The following is a 19238-nucleotide window of genomic DNA, read 5'->3' as shown; positions in this document are numbered from 1 at the left end:
TAACGTTACTACTTATGAGAATAAAAATTGCCTGAGCTTGGGCACACTCTGTAATGTTTGGTTGGACCCACTTTTTATACCATATTGGAATTTGGAGGAGACATTTCCTTGGAATTTGGAGAGTTCATTTTAGTTAATTCTATATATTTGCTTTACCACTAATGTGCGGGCAGGCCTCCATTTCATTGAGAAAGCCCTCAAACACAAAACCATCTCCACGTTTCGTGACTTCTGTTTCTTGCAGTATTCCCCATAGCTATTCTCAGCATGTGCTGCGCGGCTTTTGCCCCGTGAGCATGGTTATTAGAGTCAGCAAAACTACAAAACCAGAAGAAGTGATGGGGCTTCAGATAAACCGTTCTGAGGAGGCAATCAAAAGCGTGTGAGGAGAACAGAGATGAAACAGACACATTAGTGCCTTTGTTTCTGAACAGCCCCAAAGGGTGTGGAATCAGCTGGCCGGGCTTCTCTGATATGAGATGAAGGGAGGGGACCTTTGAGCTTCAGGGATCAGCCCTTTTCTTAATGAATTCCTTCAGCGTGCACCCTCTGGGGATGGAACAGGATTTGGTCAGCTTTCATGGGTTATATAAACTGGATGCAAGGAAGCTGGACAATCTCAGATCTTCGAGCCGAGGCAGAGCAAAAGAGAGAGAACAAAATGCTCAAGCAACGGGCCAGAGATGCGGAGAAGAAACCTTCAAAGATGCCAAGCAAAGGTTGGAAGTCAATCCATCCCCAAAGACTTATTTCCCAACTCCACCTGTCCGCAACCTTCCTTAGAGCACCCACGTCTCCTTGGTGATGCCAAGGAGCTAAATCTTTTTCTCTTTTTTAAAGCAATAGAAGATTGTTGCTATCCAGGCCCTGGATATCCAACGCCCTTGGACGCCATGAGAGGTAAGAAGGGGTGAGCCTCTCCTTTTCTAGAGAGCATAGCCGGGAAATGGATGTTGAGCCCAGGCAGAGCTGCAGAGATGAGGTGGGAGCTCACGCTTCATAGTATTAAGCTGCCTCCTCTGAAGCATGGCATGCGGAACAAGTTTTAACAAAGTAGTTGAGCCATTTGGCCTAGTACGTCGACTCTGATATCAAGACCCTTGACCAATGATTCAATCCATAGCGCAAGTTAATCCAGTAATCAACTTTAAGAGGATGGGCGAATGTACTAAGTCTAGCAAGTTGTAGCTCAGACAAAACCATTTTACAGTTCAGGCCCAGGATCCTAAAATGTGAATTGTTTCCCTCCAGGTCCCCGAGAGAGGCTGATATATGTGACTTGCATCCTGACTGGAACAGGGACCCAGATGCCGGATTATCTTGCCACAGTGGATGTTGACCCTGAATCTCCCACTTTTTGCCAAGTATGGGGTTACTTATTCCTTCGGGAAGATGGGGACGCTTGCTCGGTTTCCTTTTTCTTGGGCCAGGTTTAATACCTTGCGTTCCAACTCTGGGCCGGTGGAAGATGGGGTGGAAGATAAAACATTGCTTTCGTGCTCCAAAGAGATATAAAACCTGAAGGATGTTTCAGAAGCGCAGGGAGAGGAGCTGAACTCAGAGGCAGCTTTCACTCCATCTTAGCAACCTAGGAAATCGCTTAAGGACTGAAACCGGAGGGGTTGGAATTGAAGTAATTTAGGGAAATAGCTACTTAATAGTTCACGTAATGACCGCTTCCCTCCCTGAGGGAAGCGGGTTTGACGTCGCAATTGTTGCTGCAATTGGAGGACAATCTGCATTATTTCCAACATGTTCAGATATCTTTTCAACTCCTAAGATACTTTTTACTAATGCCTAGAATAATAAAATCAAGCTGGAAATAATTAAGTTAAATCAAATTAAGGGAATCCTTTGTTCTAAGCCCAGCTCAGCAGCTTACAACATCTGGGTTGCTTCCAGTCGTTCTGTTCCTAATGAGTATCCTCCGGCAGATCTGCCTTTTTACACATTTTTGTGTCAGCAGAGTCATGGTCAGTTACGCCTATGCACAGGCACCTATGCATAGGCACAGCTGAGGCTGGAACTATGAGAGCTGTGGGAAGCCTAAAAGCTGGAACCACAACTCCTATGCCATCACGCACTGGGCGTGCTCACAATCCACAAAAGAAGCAGGCGATGCTCAGGCGCCAGCTCTTGCATTCACAGATGCAATGAATTCGGCTCCTTGCCTCAGCATGCCTGTGGCTCCCGATGCCAAGGGTTGGCATGGTAGAGCACTGTTGCGCTGAGGGTGCATAAAAAATTGGGAAGGGGAGGAAAATTCTGTATGTTTCAGAAGACGCCCACCTGTTGGTGAGGTTCTGCTTGCTGGTTGTAAGTGGGAGAGATGTGCCAATCCATAACCACGGGGCTCTCCTGCCAAGCCGAACAGGCTTTTCTAACAAAATTCCATTCCACGAGTGATGTTCCACCTCCAAAGACATGTGCAAATCCCAAACTCTTGGGAATCACACGGAGAAACCCAACTGCAGCTGACGAGATAAATAATGCTTCTTTAATTTCTGCCAACCCAATCTCTCCCCACCAGGTTATCCACCGTCTGCAGATGCCCTGTATTAATGATGAGCTTCACTGCACATCCTGGAATACTGGTAGCAGCTGCTTTGGAGACCCCACCAAGAAACGCAACCGACTGGTCCTCCCAAGTTTCCAATCGTCACGGGTTTATATTGTGGATACCGGGACTGACCCCCAAGCTCCCTGCATGTTTAAAGTAGGCAACCCACCAAAAGGGTGCGTTGGAAACAGGGGTGGGTGGAAATTGCGAATGGGTCACCGAATCGGTAGGGACAGCAGGCTGGCCACGCCCCGGAACCGGTTCCCTGGTTGCTGTGGGTTTGTTTTTTTTACATTTTTAATGTTCTGCGCATGTGCAGACTTATTTACAGGCAACTGCACCTGCAAATCGCGTGCACAGCAAACCAGCAGTAACGCCGGCAGAAACCCACCCCTGGTTGGAAAGGGTTTCCATTTGCAGAGGTGGAACGAAGGAAAGCAGAATTACAATGCAAGAGTTTTTAATGTTTTTTTTTTTCTCCCGCTCCCCAACCCCCCTGACAGGTGATTGATCCTAAGGAGATCTTCTGTAAAACCAACATGGCTTCACTACGCACGGCACACTTTGTGCCCCCCGGAGACGTCGTCATCGCCTGTTTAGGGGACTTGTACGGCAATGGAAAAGGTATCCCTGGGCAGCTTTTTCTTCCCTTTCAGCCAAGACTTCCTGGGAGTCACCTCCATCTTTTTGAATTAATTTGCATTCTCCCTGCACACCCCAATCACAGGCGGATTTGTTGTTGTGGATGTGGAATCATGGGAAGTGAAAGGCACCTGGAACCCCCCCGGGGACGCAGCTCCATTTGGATTCGATTTCGCCTTCAAACCAAGGCATAACATCTTAGTCAGCACTGAAGCTGGAGCCCCCAAGTTCTTTTTGAATGGGTTCAACCCTGAAGATCTAAAGAAAGGTGAGATGCCAGAGAACTAAACGGACTTATGGCACATTGGAATTCAAAATCCAGGGGGCCTGCACTGCAACCTAGGGAGGGACCCCAGCCTCTTTGAGGAAAGTTGACGCTGAGGGGGTGTTGGGGGCCATCTCGCCAATCCTCGTGTCCATCCAAAGCTAGCACTTCCCCAAGAGGGGGCATCTCAGCTTCCACTTAGAGGCTTCCAACCAGTCTTCTAAGGAACGGCTTAGCAAAACCCTCCACGCCCTCCGGGGTACCTTCTAGCAGGAAGCATTGCTACTCACCAGAAGAAATTGAGCTGAATCTTCTCTTTTCCCCTGCAGGCCGCTACGGACGCCGCCTGAACTTATGGGACTGGACCACCCACTGCCTTGTCCAGTCTATTGACCTGGGGGAGGATTCTGCGCCCTTGAATGTCCGCTTCCTGCACAACCCAGATGCCCCACATGGCTTTGTGGGCTGCGCCTTGGATGGGGCTTTGCACCACATTTTCAGGAAGGAGGTAAAAACCAGTAGAATGTCTTTCTCCCCTCCTCTGCAGAGGAAGAACCGGCATCCTAGCCTTCAGCTTAAAATAAAATACAGAGTAAATGGGATAAAATGCAGCTGTAAAACAACCCAATATAATGCAGGTAGACCTCGCCTTATGACCAAAATTGGGAGCGGAATTTGCTAAGTGATAATGCTTGTTAAGTGAGTCACACCTGATTTTTACAAGTTTTTTTGCCATGGTCATTAAGTGAACCGCTTCATCGTTAAGCAAATCTAGCTTCTCCCCACTGACTTTGTTTCTCAAAAGAAGTCTGGGAAGGTCACGCATCATTTGATCCTGGGACACCGCAAGTACCGTAAATACATGCCTGTTGCCAAGTGCCGAGTTTTGACCGCATGGCCATGTGCACGTCACAGGGGTCATAATTCACTGTTTTCATAACCATCACAACATCAGTTGATGAATGAATGGTCGAAGTTCTACCTGCAATTCGTAAACTATTATCATGATATGGAAATCGTTACGAACAGGAACCTGAATGCAGAATTGCAAAACCAGGACACGACCCTGGGAGATTTTCAGGGGGAGGGGAATCACCCTAAGGGAGTCGGCCACCCTGCCCCATTAGTTGATTTTCTTTTTATGACGTAGGAACTACGTTAACTTCTACTGAGGGGGAAAGGAGGCTGAGACAGAATCTAGAGAGCACCAAGGACCCCATAGAAGAAGCTGAATTTTGAACTGAAATTCAAAAACTTCAGGGATATTTCAAACTTCTTTGAAAGACTTCAGAGGAGGAGGCGGGCACAATAGGAAGCGGAAGGGCTGGTGCAAATTTGTTCAGGTGGGAGAACTTTCCACGTCCCAACCAGCCTCCTGTGTCTCTTTTGCAGGATGGGTCGTGGGACACCGAGAAGGTTGTCCAGATTCCAAAGAAGTTGGTCACCGGGTGGTTCCAACCTGAAATGACATGTGAGTAAATGAAATTTAAGGGTGGAGGGGTGGCATTTGTCCTCACACGTATGTTTCCATCCTCTGCCTTTGTGTGCGCCGGAGTTTGCACCCTCAGATTTTTAGCATCTTAGGAGAACAGGTTGAGCGCCCTGAAGGCGGAGAGATCTGCATGTTTTGGGGGAGACACCGATTTGTGAAAACGCTGTGGAATTAAGCAACCCTCCCTTCTTCCTGACTTTATTCCTGGGCACCTTCTGTCCTCCAGCGTTCCTCGCAGACATCGTCATTTCGCTGGATGACCGTTTCCTGTACCTGAGCAACTGGTTTCATGGCGATGTCCGACAGTACGACATCACCGACCCCCACTGCCCTCGGCTGACGGGCCAGGTGAGCTCCCACCCACCCAAAAGCCCTGCAAGGATGCGGAAGGCTTGGGGTCCTTCCATAAGTTCCTCCTTCCACCATCAGAACCAGGACTTCGGGTTAAGCATGCCAGTTGAGCCTGATGTACTGGCATGTGCCGGTAGAACCTCCATAGATCCGCTTCCAAATACCACAGCCTGGGCAGAGGAAGGCTGTAGCTTGGGGAAGGGGAGACTCTCCTTCGGCCTGAGCTGACCCTTCCTTTGACTCCTGCAGGTGTTCGTCGGAGGCAGCATCTACGAAGGCAGTGGGGTGACTGTGGTGAAGGATGAAGAGCTGGACTGCCAACCCGATCCCTTCATGCTCCAGGTGAGGCTCTCTTTCCTCAGAAGGATTCTGTGTTTGAGGCACTTATAGGAAACATGGGGGACATAATTGTCAATGGACAAGCGTGGCTTCTTTCTTCTCGGTGGGACAACTTGAAATGCTGCAAAAGTCTTTCCTGAGGCAGGTTAGAACCAAGGAGCCACATGTCCCCCTCCATGGACCTCCTACGTTTCTGGACCACTCACTTTCTTCCCACTTTAGGGAAGGAGAGTCTATGGAGGACCTCAAAGGCTTCAGCTGAGCCTGGATGGGAAAAGGCTTTATGTCACCAACTGTCTCTGCACGCCATGGGACAAGCAATATTATCCACAAATGGTCAGGTACGAAGTCTTTGGTCCGAACAGTCATACCAAATTTGCAAATTTGGAGGAGGGGAGGTGCTCTCCTCCTCCTCCTCCTCTTCGTACTACATGAAATCCTTACTTTCCATTACTTTGTCGTGGTTTCTCCCTTTATCCTGGAATTTTCACAAATCTTTCTCGTTTCTGGAGTCCCCCAATCAGCTTTTCTTACTTTGTGGAGGCCCAAGTAAGCGAGCCAAAGGCCTTCCTTTCCACCCCTAAACTCTTCTTCCTTTGCAGGGAAGGGTCGGTCATGCTCCAGATCAACGTGGACACGGAGAACGGGGGTCTCTGCGTGAATCCGGACTTCCTGGTGGATTTTGGGAAGGAGCCGTGTGGTCCCTCTCGTGCATACGAAATGCGCTACCCGGGAGGAGACTCTACATCGGATGTCTGGGTCTGAGAAGTTGCTATGCTATGCTAGTGTTTAGGGGGCAGGGAAGCAACTCCGGAAAGATCTTGTAACGTAGCGTAGATTTCCGCATTTCAGGCCAATGCAACCAGAGAAATTACAATAAATCACTTTCTTGGCAATACAGATTCTTGAGGATAATCTTTATTTCGAGTGAGATCCCCAGTTGACCAATGTCTCTGTGTCTCTCGTGAAGTTTATTTGGACCAACCCCTTTTTCCCTGGGCTGAGAGAGAAGGGCCGTTCAAATTCCCTCACCCAAAACAGGATTAAAATTCATAGCAATAGCAGTTAGACTTATATACCGCTTCATAGGGCTTTCAGCCCTCTCTAAGCGGTTTACAGAGTCAGCATATCCGCCCCCACAGTCTGGGTCCTCATTTCACCCACCTCGGAAAGATGGAAGGCTGAGTCAACCTTGAGCCGGTGAGATTAGAACCGCTGAACTGCAACAGTCATCTGAAGTAGCCTGCAGTGCTGCACTCTAACCACTGCGCCACCTCGGCTCTCTCAATTCATGCTCTGTGTCTAATCCAGCACTTTTAGCCATTATACCAAACTGGCTCTCTATCCATAAGTTAGACCATAATTAATGTTAAATCTCAGATTAACCATCACCATGATGGAGGCGGAATAGTTGAATAAATCAATCAAAGAGTGGCCCAAAATCTTTTCTTCCTATTTTCCCAAAACCAAATAATTGTTCATTCTACAGTTTGTGGGGGGGGACATTTCCTCTACGTTGAGCACAAACCTTTTGGGGAGGGGATGCACCTGAATTACCAGACTGTATCCTACTTTCACGGGGACCAATGCAGGTTAAGGTTTAAGGTTTATTCGATTTATATGCCGCCCTTCTCCCAAGGACTCAGGGCGGCGTACGACATTAAAAGAAACACATAATACAAAAGTTAAAAAAAATTAAATAGAATATCCCAAACCCAATTAAAATTGACAATGACATTTTTTAAAAAGAATTAAAATTAAAATTAGTTTTTCATAAAAGCATGACACACACACACACACAGAGCTCTAAGAGCCTTCGCCTTCTTGATCTCACCATCCCACACCTCATTCTGGGCTTCTTGAAAATGGGTTGCAGGAGACCCCAAATCTTGGGAAAATCTACCAGACAATGGTCAGAAGAAGCGGAGGAAAAACAAAACAGAACACCAAGAATATGTAATAACTGGACGATAAGCCTGCGTTGCTCCTGTTAAGTGGGGGAAGCTATTAATTCTCAGAAGGTGAGAAAGATACCAAATTTTAACCCTAACCCTTGGAATCCTTCATTTGATTGTAACACACAACGGCCCTGGGTGATGGGAGCTGTAGTCCCAACCTACACAGAGAAGGAAAAAAGCTCCTTGGCTTCTAACGGTGCAGATGCATCTCTCTTTCTCCCTGGCCTTTCCCTTCCCTTCCCTTCTTTTTTTACCTCCATCCATAGTTCTTCAGGCACCCCTGTCTGTCAGATCCAATTCCTCTACTGAATATTCATCGGGGATTTTAGTTCCGACCTGAGTGGCCTAGCGCTTTTCTTAACTTGCCTGTTATTCCGGTTATCTTTGGGCTTCCTACTTTTAGCATTCCAATCCCCCCATGATGATGACAAGGAGATCATTTTTTGGTGCTGTAGGGCTTCATAGAACAGGTCAATTTCACCCTCTTCCACCAAGACAACTGGACACAAGAAGAGTTTTTACCTGAACGCCATCACTCTGCTAAGCAAATAACTCCCTCAACACTGTCAAACTCTTCACTAAGGCTGCATTACTATTACTATTAGTCTTCTGATAGTAATAGTAGGATATAATAGTAAGAGGATCCCTATCACCCATCTTCTCCCATTTATAATTGCAGGACTATAAATTTGTTGCTTGTATCCTTACTATTTATATTGATATTGTTTCCCGATCGCTTATTTGTACCCTATGATTATCAATAAGTTTTGTACCTTATGATTGTTGACGAATGTATCATCTTTTATGTCCACTGAGAGCATCTGCACCAAAGACAAATTCCTTGTGTGTCCAATCACACTTGGCCAATAAAGAATTATATTCTATTCTACTCATTTTATATATTCTATTCTATTCTATTCTATTGCACCAGCGGTTGGGGCATAGACTTGGACAGTTGTTACGTTGAATGGTTTGCCCGTCTTCCTATTTCGTTTCTAAACTGACAGCGTCCCGGCCAATCGCCAACGTGTTGCCAGGCAGACTTCCCATCCCCTTCAACCAATCGGCGGCCGCGGCCGGCTTGTATCCGGGTGGAAAACCGAGAGGCAGCCATTTGCATTATAGCACCGGCCAGTATCCAGGCAGAACTGAAACGGGCTGGCCAATCAGGGAAAAAGAAAAGGCGAATCTGCCTCCCGCCCGAGAGCTACTTTCTTTTTCTCTTTTATTTCGAGACCGAAAGTGGAGGAGATTCGTGGCGGGGCAGGAAGGCGGCCGGGATCTTGCTCTCGGGATCCTTCTCGGGCAAACGCGGGGGATCTGCTAACTCTTCGGAGGGTCCCAGCCACCTCCAGAGGATCTTCTATATTTAATGTGTGGTTTGTTTTTTTTTCCGGCGTACAAAATCGTCCCTTTTCCTTTTTTTGCAATTTAATCACGCGGGCTAAAAAGGAGAGCAAATCGTTCCAGGCCGAAGAATTGCAAGCCGGGGAGGAGGAAATAGGTAAGTGGATTCCATCCGGAAAGCGAACCTGAACATTGCTGGGGTTTTTTTTAATTTAATTTTTTTTGCAAAGCTTTGCATTTTATTTTATTTTTTGCAAAGCTTTGCAAGGAACAAAGTACAAAAATAAAACCGCAGTTTGTTCCTGGGAGACACGAAAGGAGGAGGAAAAGGAAACGAAAAACAATAAAAGGCGGGGTTGGGTTTTATAAAGCAGCACCCAGAGAAGGGCATTTCTTAAAAAACACCAGGATTGCAAAACTCCTTTGCGGAAGGGAAGAGGAATTTCCAGTTTCCAATTCCTTTTATTATCCTTCCAGGCGGCTGCAGCTTTTCTCTCCCTGAGAGAATTTTTTTAAAAAATGCATTTGAATTTCCCTCTTCCTGGAAACTGATTGCCACCCAAGTTGCCAGTAGTCCAGAGTTTTTTCCTGTAGGGGACGGGCTTTCCCAGGGTTCCTCGTCGCAGGGAAATTGCCCGAGGGGTGCAGAAAATGCTTCCCTGGGGCCCAAGAAAGTTGCAAAGGATGCTTGCCTGGCACAGCCAAGAAAGCTTATCCAGGTTCAGGAGACTCAAGACTCAGTGGTGCGTGGGACGCACCCATGGGAAGAAAAACCGTTGGGAAAGATGAAGGAGGAAATAAAAATAGACCCCCTTTTCTCAAGTTCTGAGCTATCTCCACCGAGTTCCCCCCCACTCCCCAATACCGGGTATCGATCAAGGTCTTTGCCCCCCTCCTCCAAATCTTCCATTGATTGAAAACTATTATTCCGTGCCACAAGATTTACGAGGTTGGCAAGTAAAGTAAGGAGGTTTAAGTGTGTGTATGTGTGTGTGTGTGTGTGTGTGCACGCGTGCGCGAGTGTATAAAAAAGAAATAGACATTGTGATTTCCGGAACTTTAAAATATATTGCTCCCTTAGCTTTCGTTAGGCACTGCTAACATCGTCAGAGTGTAAAAACCATTAGAGATATCTGCCGAATCGATTAATAGTGTATAAAGGCAGGTATCTCTTTAATGGTTTCTACACTCTGACGATGTTTAGCATTGGCTAACGAAAGCGAAGGGAGCAATATATTTTAAAGTTCCGGAGATCGCAATGTGTGCTTCCTCTTTTATAACTACACCTGGAACTCGTATTTTTAGGATAATTCGCAATATATATATGCAGGGGTGGAAGCCGGGGGGGTTTTCATATGAAGATTAAATAAAGAGTTAAACGCCTGCTTGGGATATTAAGAAGGTCAGCGCCGTTTTCTCCTTCCCGTTTAAGGGCACCGATGCCATGGCGGACGACAGCGGCCTGCTGGCAAAGATCATGGAAAACGGGAGCGAAATTTTGGAGGGTGATGTGCAGGGCGACTGCACCCTGCTGCTGAAGCTGAAAAGCACCATCTCGTAAGCGGGAGGTCTCGTATTTCTCTCGCGCGCCGTGATTTTCGGGTTTTCTCTTTGGTCTCAGGAACTCAGGACAAGCGGGCCCGGTTATGGAAGGCGAGGAGGGCACAGTACAGGGCAGTCGGTGGCAGTTAAATTCAGGGCCGGCGTAGTCGGCGCTTGCCCACAAAATGTTCTGCTTGATCTGTGGAACTCCCTGCCGGGAGAAATGAGAAGGAAAGGGGGAACGGAGAGGCTGGCAGAGATTAGAGGCATCATTGCAGTGGGTATTTTTAGGAGTGGTGTGGTGGGCTGCAGGTGGAGTTCTCACCATATCTGCTGAACAAAACTCCGCATTGGCGACAGGAAGGGCATCCGGCCATTGAAACACTCTGCTAGTTCCATTCAGTTGCCCAGACTCCACCCTGCAAGGGATTATGAGATTGTTAAATGATGATGATGGTGATGATGATTGCAGGGGTATTTTTAGAGACTAGGAGCAGCTTTGTAGGATTAAACATAGGAGAGTCATTCAGATCACAAAAGGTCCCCTTGATTGATCACTGGATAAATTGCATGTCCAAGTGAATCCTTAGCTAAAGGCAGGCAGACCTGATCAGTCCTGGGATGGGAGACCACCAGGAGTAGACTGGAACCTTCTCTCCATCCCAAACGATTCCGTACGGCTACAATCTCTAGGTACTGAGTTCCGTTTAAAGCATATTTTTGCCAAAATAAATATCTTCTTCTTGTTTTTCCAACAGAAAGCCTGTCCAGACAAAAGTCGACTCCATCTTGGTAAGTAATCTGGTATCTTTCCCTGGACTCCCTTCAGGGTGTTTCTTGCAAGGATATAAACGGCGGGTAAAACCTTTTGGGGTGCTCACTAGGTTGAAGATTCAATCTCTGGGTTTCACTTTCCGTCGATTCTCAGTTCTTTCCCTCTCTCTTCCTTCTGTCCCTAACAGCAAGATGTCCAGAAGTTTTCAGATTACGCCAAACTTTACCTGTACCTTCAGCTGCCTTCGGGGCCGAGCTCAGGAGAAAAAAGGTGAGCCCCCCCCCCCCCTAAGCTTCTGGTTATGCTACGGATTAAGGTTTGCAGACTTTGTGGTCCCTGAGTATGTGTGAAGGGGTGATGAGAGAGAGAGGGGATATAGATTAGATATATGATGAAGAAGATAGATAGATAGATAGATAGATAGATAGATAGATAATGATAGATAGATAGATAGATAGATAGATAGATAGATAGATAGATAGATAGATAGATGATAGTTAAAGATAGATTAGATAGAAAGATAGATAAAGATAGATACAATATAGACAGACAGACGAGAGAAAGCTGGGAGGAACAGATGAAAGGAAAGGTACTGGTTCTCTTTCTGATCCAATTGCTTTCTTTCCCCAGTTTGGACCTCACTTCTCTCAATTCAGCAGAGCAGATGCACGCCTGTACCTGGATTCGGAACCACCTGGAGGAGTATCTCGACACCTGCTTGCCAAAACAAGACGTGTACGATGCTTACAAGTGAGTAGTGCAGCGATCTGTGGCCTCTCTCCCCGGGGGAGGAGACGGGAGGGAGTCTGGCCGTTCTGGCACGAGGACCCCTCTGGCGTTCCCCCCACAGATGGGTTGGAGGGTTCAGAGTCCTGGGCCGCTTAGGCCATGCCGGCGGTTGCTGCCCTGGAAGAAAACACGGCTGCCGCTCGTCTCTCTTGGCAGGCGCTATTGCGACAACCTGTGCTGCCGCTCCCTGAGCGCGGCGAATTTTGGCAAGATCATCCGGGAGATCTTTCCCAACATCAAAGCGAGAAGATTGGGTGGACGCGGGCAATCCAAATATCCTTTTTCCCATGATGCTGAAAGGGAGCGGAGGGAGTGGTGGGGGAAGTCCGTTTATGACCTTGGAGGGGTTCCCCAAGAGGTTCCACCCTCCCTAGTTTTTCATCCGGCCCTTCGGAACCAAATGTCCAGCACTGCCCCGTCTCTTGGTCCTTAATTCTCCTCCAACATATTGCTATAGTGGGATCCGTCGCAAAACGGTGGTCAACATGCCTCCCCTGCCCAGCCTGGACCTGAAAGACCCCGAGACCGTAAGCTGTGTGGGGATGGCTCACCAATCCCCTGTTGCTCTCTGGGAACGGAGATCAAACCGAGACGGACAAGGCGGCCAGACCTCATCCCTGAAGAGATGGGCTGCCCCTGCAGCTGGAGGATCCGTTTAGCTCCATGGAGGCCCTTCCAAGCAGATCCTTTTGTAACCTTTTCCAGGATTCCCGGCTATAATACAGTCGGAGTAGAGTGGTTTTCAACCATGGTTGGATGGCTTAGGGCAGCGGTCCCCGACTTTTATGGCTTGGTGGTCCGGGCGGGGATGGGGAGGGGAGGAGGGAGAGGGAAACTGGCGTGTGGAAGATGTGGGCTGGTGCGTACGTGCGTGTGACGGCCTGCCATTGGCGTGAGATGAGCTGCGGTGCACACCTGTGTGCCTTTGCCAGCCCACTTCTGAGGAGACTCGGGGGGGGGGAGGGAGGGAGTGGGTGGCAGTCGATCCACGGTTGAGGCCAATTCTGTGTCCCTGCAGCTGGAGAGAACAGAGGCCACCCACCCGTACAACGACAAGGTGGTGGAGGCGGCCTGCGCCCTGACTTGCAACTGGGCCCAGAAGATCCTCAAGCGCTCCTTCGACAGCATCGTGGAGGTGGCCCAGTACCTCCTGCAGCAGCACCTCATCAGCTCCCGCTCGGCCCACGCCGACCTGGTCATGGCCACCCTGGTCACAGGTGGGAGCTCAAGACTGGACCGGGGACCAGCTGCGCGTTTTAGCCAGAATGGAGCCTGACCCTCTGCAGAATGGCGGGAGGGAGGGCTTCCTTTTGCTGGTGTCCTGGTCCTGACCCCCTTCAAGGGTGGTGATTGGAAGATGCCTCCTTCAAGCAGGGCCAAATTCGAGAGATTTGGTGGCTTCACTCTAGGGCCCTCTTTGGGGCGGAGGCTGTCCACTCCCCCCCGCCCCCCATCACGGCACCAATGATAGTTCCCAAACCCTGAATTGCTGATATTCCTTTGGTTCGATGTCTTTGGCTACAGAACACACCGAGAGTTCATGGGGCAAGCGTCCTCCCCCAAAGAAAAGCGAGCCGGAAGCCGCGGAAAATGCTGCCAAAGCGCAGCCTCAGGTACGAGATTCTGGTGTGTATCTGTGTGTATGGGAGTGTGCGCGGGGGATGGGAATTACCCACCCCAGGAGAAACGCAAACACCAGATGGGGAGACAGGCTGAGCGGACCAGACCGAGGAATTCTGAAATGTTAGTATTAAAACAAAAACTCACTCTAGAATAATAGAGTTGGAAGGGACCTTGGAGGCCTTCTAGTCCAACCCCCGGCTTAGGCAGGAACCCTACACCGCTTGGTATAAATCAGCTCCAAGGAGGGATGTATATTAGGCTTGACGAGGGGTGTTAGATTTTAAAGTAATATGATTGCACATGTATACCGTCTTCTCTTATTTTTTCTTTAAAACTAAGATATGTTAAGTATATTGATATGGAAGCATAAATACCATCAACACAAAATGGAGTTTGCTCAGAAGCTGAAATACACCAAGCGAAGGAGAGGAAGAGTGGGAAGCAGAGGAGAGAAGAAAGATAGGAAGAGAGGGATAGGAGAGAGGGTAAGGGGGGAAGATGAGGAGGATAAGGAGGAGTGGAATGAAGAGAGAGGAGAAGGAGAAAGGAAGGGGAAGTAGAGTAGGAAAGGATGATGGAGGGAAGACAGGATGTAGAAGAGTGGGAAACGGAGGAGAGAAGAAAGAGAGGAAGAGAGGGATAGGAGAGAGGGTAAGGGGGAAAGATGAGAATAAGGAGGAGTGGAATGAGGAGAGAGGAGAAGGAGAAAGGGAGGGGAAGTAGAGCAGGAAAGGATGATGGAGGGAAGAAAGGAGGTAGGAGAGAGGCAGAAGAAAGAGGTGTATGGAGAGCAGAAGAGCCAATAATGGATTTTTATCTTTCTGGGCGTTGATGACAAGAGGAACTGATGTAATTACTACTTAATACAAATAGGATATTGGCTATGTAATAATATACATGTGATTATATGTTATGAAAATGGAAAATAAAAAAGTATATTTAAAAAAGAAAAGACTAAGGGTCGTGGGCCTCCTTCATCCTTCCTCTCTGACCTTTCCATTTCAGGCTAAACCAGACAACGCACCCAAGCCCTCGGCCCCCTCCACACGGAGCGAAGCCAAGAAGCAGGCAGAGGTTCCTCCCAAGAAGGCCAGCAGCCCGCAGGTCAACGCCTTGGTGGCCCGTCTGCCTTTGCTGCTCCCCCGTGTGCAGGTCCAGCCCAGGGACCACTTGGTGGTGTCTCCCGGGACAGCGGCTGTCCACTCTCCCCACACCATCCTGGCTCCTAAGCTTACCCCCACCCACCAGGTGGCGGGAACGGTCAAGATGGCGCTCTCCGTGGGGGCACCCCCCTCCACTTTGCTAGCCTCGGCTGTGAATGGACCCGCCAGCTTGGTCAGCCAGCCGGCCGCCGTGCCAGTTATCAACATGGTGCCAGTTATAAACGTGGCGGTCCCACCCGTAGCCGAGAACCGGCCGAAGCCCAAAAGTGTCTCCAGTGGGGCCGGCGGAACGTCCAGTGCTGCTGAAGCTGAGCGGAGCCAGGGTGAGCCGCAGAAAGTCAAGAGCCCCACCAAGCGGCCGGCGGACCGACTCAAGGAGGTGACCGCGAAGAAGAAGCGTGGCCGGCCACGGAAGAAGCCGGATGAGCCTCCCGTGGCGGAGAGCAGCATCCTGAGAAAAGAGCTGTCTAAAAGCAAGGAGGATTCAGACTCCGTTGTGGTGCCGGCAGCTAGCAAAGAACCCCCGGCCGCTCCAAATTCTCCCCCCCAGGACTTTCCAAAAGAGAGTTCCCAAGCAGAGCCCCCCCTGGGATTGGAGGTCAAGACACCGGCCCCCACGCAGCCGACACTGGCCCCCATGCAGCCGACACCGGCCCCCACGCAGCCGACACCGGCCCCCACGCAGCCGACACCGGCCCCCACGCAGCCAACACCGGCCCCCACACAGCCAACACCAGCCCCCACGCAGCCGAGAGAGGAAAGGCCACTCGAGGCCAGGCACCGCATTGTGGTTCCTCCCAGGAGGATCTTGCCTTACCACCTCAGCGTCATCCGAACCACAAAGCCCCGTCCTTTCATGCCGACGCCCATCAGATGGGCTCCCCGGGAGTCCCCGCCACTGGAACAGCCGGAGATGTACAGCTATGAACCCGACATGCAGCCCACGGATCTTTCTATGAAATCTCGTCCGCCGCTGTCCAGGGACTGTCCAACAACCTCGAGCTCGTGGGCGCCCGCGGGACGTTTGCAGCGGATTGGCACGGACCGCGAAAAGTCGGCGGAGGCCGCGGGCAGCTCGGACGCCACAAGACTAGGCCACAGATGATCCCCCTCCCCATTCTGCTTCCCTTCACGGTACTCCCAAAGACCAACCCGACCCACGTGCGGAAAGGAAATCCGGGAGAGCATGAGCCGGCACGGCTCTTTCACCCAAACTCATTTGAACATTGATGCTTCTCTTTCCCAAAGGTGGGAAATGCAAACGGGGAGGGGGGGGGCTTTCAGACAGGGGCCGGTCTGCGAAAGTCAAGATATTGAGAAGGAAAAGAGCTGCTCGAGGCAGAACGAAGAGAAATGTCCATTCTTCGATGTTGACACTTGGGGGTTATGTTTCACCTGGGAGGGGGCTGGTGGGGGAGGGATGGGTGCTGTGGCATTGCGTGTGGAAACCCTGTGGACGCCAGCAGCCTTTTGTCTTTCAGAGACAATCATTTCACAGCCAACTTCCCAAAGATTTTGCTCTCCTCGGGCTTTGCGTCGCTTTCAAGCTGAAGTTTGAAAAAAAAGGGCACCACCGTCCCATTTCACGCTCAATTTTGTTTGGAAGTCTTTGCTTGCCTTCTTCCTCTCTCCCTCTCCCTTCTCCATTCATGGCTTTGTCTGTAAATCCTGAATAAAGTTAAACAGAGGGTTTTTGTTTTCTTTAAAAAAAAAAAGGGACTCGGTTTCTTTTGTCGAGTTGGGACAAAATCCCTGCTCTTGCTTGGCCCAGGAAGTTTGAGGAAGGCCAGGATCTCCCCACCTCCCGTCTCTGATCAGGGAAGAGCTTCCCTCACTTTCAGCCTGGGACTACGCCTGCCATCCTCCTCCTCCTCCTCGGCCAGAGACAAACTTGGCTTTTGGGAAAGCGTTAGGAGCCCAGGAGATGAAAATATGCTTTTATTCTTTACCAGCCCAGTTAGGGGTTGGCCTTTCAACCGGACTTGACTGAACTTGCAAGATCCGGTTAGTGCAAGGATGGGAGACCAACAAGGAAAGCCAGGGAGTCAAAACGAAAGAACCTTTGGTGCCCTTGCCAAGAAAGCTACATAAACTAGTCCATCAAGTCAAGGTGACTTAAAAGACTCGAGTTGCGTTGTTGCATCGGTCGCCGAGGCACTGCCTCTTTTTGACCACTAGGAGTCGCTGCGATACCAGCAGCTGAGTTCTGAGCCTTCGCTTGGGACGGTGTTGGCCATCCAGCCGTTCCTAATCCGGACTGAGCCATGGGACGAAACCATGGGACAAAAGAAAAATGTGATTGTGTCGCGTTTTGACACAACTCGGGCAGGGGCTAGAAGAGACGGGATTTCCACCAGCGGGAGTTCAGGATACGAAAAAAAAACCTCAGCAAAACTCAACAGAACTGAATTCTCTCGATTTGAGGAGGCTCAGCCCTCGCCTGGTGTGTTCCTGGGGGAGCCAGTCCCATCCCCAAACAACTCTGCACATGCCCAGGGGGACAGAAGAAAGTGTGTTTTTTTTTTTAAAAAAAGGAACTCAACTTTTTTTTGTGGTGTGTGTGTGTTTCTCCTTGAAAATGTTTCACTTCTCATCCGAAAAGCTTCCTCAGTTCTGATCCTCAATGGATTATACAAGAAAACTGGGTGAAAGCCTCCAATGAGGACTCCAGCCAGGGGAAACAAAAAACGGCTGGTCTGTTTTCATTCCTGCTGACGCGAATTACAGAACGGAACAAAAGACCAGAGGACTGCTGAAGTCATCCAGATCCAGCCAGGCCTGCTTGGGACATTATGTGCCGGGCAGATACATTCCAGAGTCCTGAGTCAGGGCTGGTTGGCCTGCCAGATTGAAGGTAAACAAGCCTCTGGGATTGGATTCCTGGCTGATACCTGAACCCCGAGTTGGAGGACCGAGGGGTGGGGTGGGGGGAAGCAGGCAAGTTCCAACACGCAGAAAAGACGCTTCTGGAAACCAAGCAAGCTCAGAAAGACACTGGCTGTTTTCCTCTCCCACCCCCGGAGGCTGCAAAGCTGGGTGGCTGATCAGAATCGGGTTTTGTCCCGTCTGGACCAAGAGTGGGTGATTCTGGCCCCTTTAGGCAATCCGTAAGCTTCAACTCCTAGAATTGGGAGTCCATCGGTCATTGAGAGCCCACCCACCTTTGACGTTTGTAGGACCCAAAGCCAGTGGCCACCTCACTGGGAACCTGCCCAGATATTTTGTAGAAAAAGGGGGATTTGAATGGGGGATGTTGCTTCCACCACCACCACCACCAATGCGTGCAACTTTCCAAGGAAGAATTAATGAGTTGGAAATTATTCCTGCAACTTTTGCAAAAATCGGGCTTCGGAGACCGACGGCAAGTGCCCAAGAAGCAGAACTTGGGATTGTGTAGAACAATTGCGAAAAGGGCTGGAAGAAGAGAAGATCCTACAATAACTAATAGAACTTCCAGCTTCCTAAAGCAGTCTATCTTGTTTAAGGGAGAGGTCAGTGCTGGTGTTTCCCGTTGGCGGCTGCTCAGCTCATTCCCGACTTGCTCTTTCCAACTGCAAAGTGCAAGAATGCCGATCAAAGGGAAAGTTATTTTCCCCACCGTTATCTTGTTTCTGTTTCTCCGAATCAAGAGATCTATCTTCTCTTTCGTTATAAAATGTAATTTAAAAAAAAAATCCCCTTTTGTTGCCTTAGCTGCCCTTAAGCCAAGGCCAGCTATATCTCGGGGCATTGTGCAAAAGCTCCACCTTGGAAACCAATTCAAAACAGAAGAAATTCAAACAATTCACTTGGCAACTGTTGATACTGGATCCCCCCCCCCCCCTTGAATCCAACCCACACTCTCACTCGGGGATGTGCGGAGACAAACAGACAAAACTCGGCTTGGGAACTTTTTTTCAATCGATCAGAATAGAGATTGAACACATCTTATCCAGTCCAACGCCTTCTTAAAAACCTACAGTTGATGAAGCACCTCCAATTTCTGGTGGCAAGCTGTTCCACCGGTGAATTGTCCTCCCTGCCAGGAAGTTCCTTCTTAATTCCAAGTTGCTTCCCTCCTTGCTCAGTTCCCGTCCGTTGCTCCTTGTCCTGCCTTCAGGTGCTTTGGGAAAGAAGTGGACCCCCTTCCCTTTGGGGCAGCCCCTCAAATATTAGGAAGGCTGCTGTCCCGTCCTCCTTTTCTCTAGGCTGGCCACACCCAAAGTCTGCAAATTCTGTTCTTCAGATGTTTTAAGTCTCCAGGCTTTTAATCATCTTGGTGGTTCTTCTAACCCTTCTGGCTAGGCAGAATTTCAGCTTGGGGCCCAAAGCAATTTGCCAAAGGTAGATATGGCCACAATCTCCGGCAGAGGCAGCGCCACGGAGCTACGGTTCAGGGTTGCTATGCCAGGA

At 49.4% G+C, this 19238-nt stretch overlaps 2 protein-coding genes across 2 annotated transcripts; both read left to right on the top strand.

The window, feature by feature from the left end:
• Positions 1–863: 863 nt before the first annotated feature.
• LOC116520054 (methanethiol oxidase-like) lies at positions 864–6414 on the top strand. The gene is made up of 11 exons (XM_032234200.1): positions 864–900; positions 1252–1364; positions 2531–2716; positions 3064–3184; positions 3288–3470; positions 3797–3975; positions 4860–4938; positions 5186–5307; positions 5560–5652; positions 5872–5990; positions 6252–6414. The coding sequence occupies exons 1-11, from the start codon at positions 894–896 to the stop codon at positions 6412–6414; spliced, it is 1365 nt and encodes a 454-aa protein (XP_032090091.1). The 5' UTR covers positions 864–893.
• A 2310-nt stretch (positions 6415–8724) lies between these two features.
• On the top strand, positions 8725–16553 carry RFX5 (regulatory factor X5). Its single transcript, XM_032234199.1, has 10 exons — positions 8725–9111; positions 10387–10511; positions 11255–11288; positions 11459–11541; positions 11902–12021; positions 12217–12333; positions 12506–12587; positions 13079–13277; positions 13585–13673; positions 14689–16553. The coding sequence occupies exons 2-10, from the start codon at positions 10399–10401 to the stop codon at positions 15949–15951; spliced, it is 2100 nt and encodes a 699-aa protein (XP_032090090.1). The 5' UTR covers positions 8725–9111; positions 10387–10398; the 3' UTR covers positions 15952–16553.
• The last annotated feature ends 2685 nt before the right edge of the window (positions 16554–19238 follow it).

This window comes from Thamnophis elegans, chromosome 17 (genome assembly GCF_009769535.1).
Source record: "Thamnophis elegans isolate rThaEle1 chromosome 17, rThaEle1.pri, whole genome shotgun sequence".
NCBI classification, from domain to species: domain Eukaryota; kingdom Metazoa; phylum Chordata; class Lepidosauria; order Squamata; family Colubridae; genus Thamnophis; species Thamnophis elegans.
This window is presented reverse-complemented; position numbering and strand designations above follow the sequence as displayed.

What these genes read in the sequence shown, in the direction of transcription:
- RFX5 (XM_032234199.1), top strand. Translation starts at nt 10,399, where the DNA reads ATGGCGGACGACAGCGGCCTGCTGGCAAAGATCATGGAAAACGGGAGC. An exon ending in AAGCTGAAAAGCACCATCTC is followed by an intron (nt 10,512 to 11,254) that starts GTAAGCGGGAGG and finishes TTTTTCCAACAG; the next exon opens with AAAGCCTGTCCAGACAAAAG. An exon ending in CCGAGCTCAGGAGAAAAAAG is followed by an intron (nt 11,542 to 11,901) that starts GTGAGCCCCCCC and finishes TTCTTTCCCCAG; the next exon opens with TTTGGACCTCACTTCTCTCA.
- LOC116520054 (XM_032234200.1), top strand. An exon ending in ACCACATTTTCAGGAAGGAG is followed by an intron (nt 3,976 to 4,859) that starts GTAAAAACCAGT and finishes TCTCTTTTGCAG; the next exon opens with GATGGGTCGTGGGACACCGA. An exon ending in GTTCCAACCTGAAATGACAT is followed by an intron (nt 4,939 to 5,185) that starts GTGAGTAAATGA and finishes TCTGTCCTCCAG; the next exon opens with CGTTCCTCGCAGACATCGTC.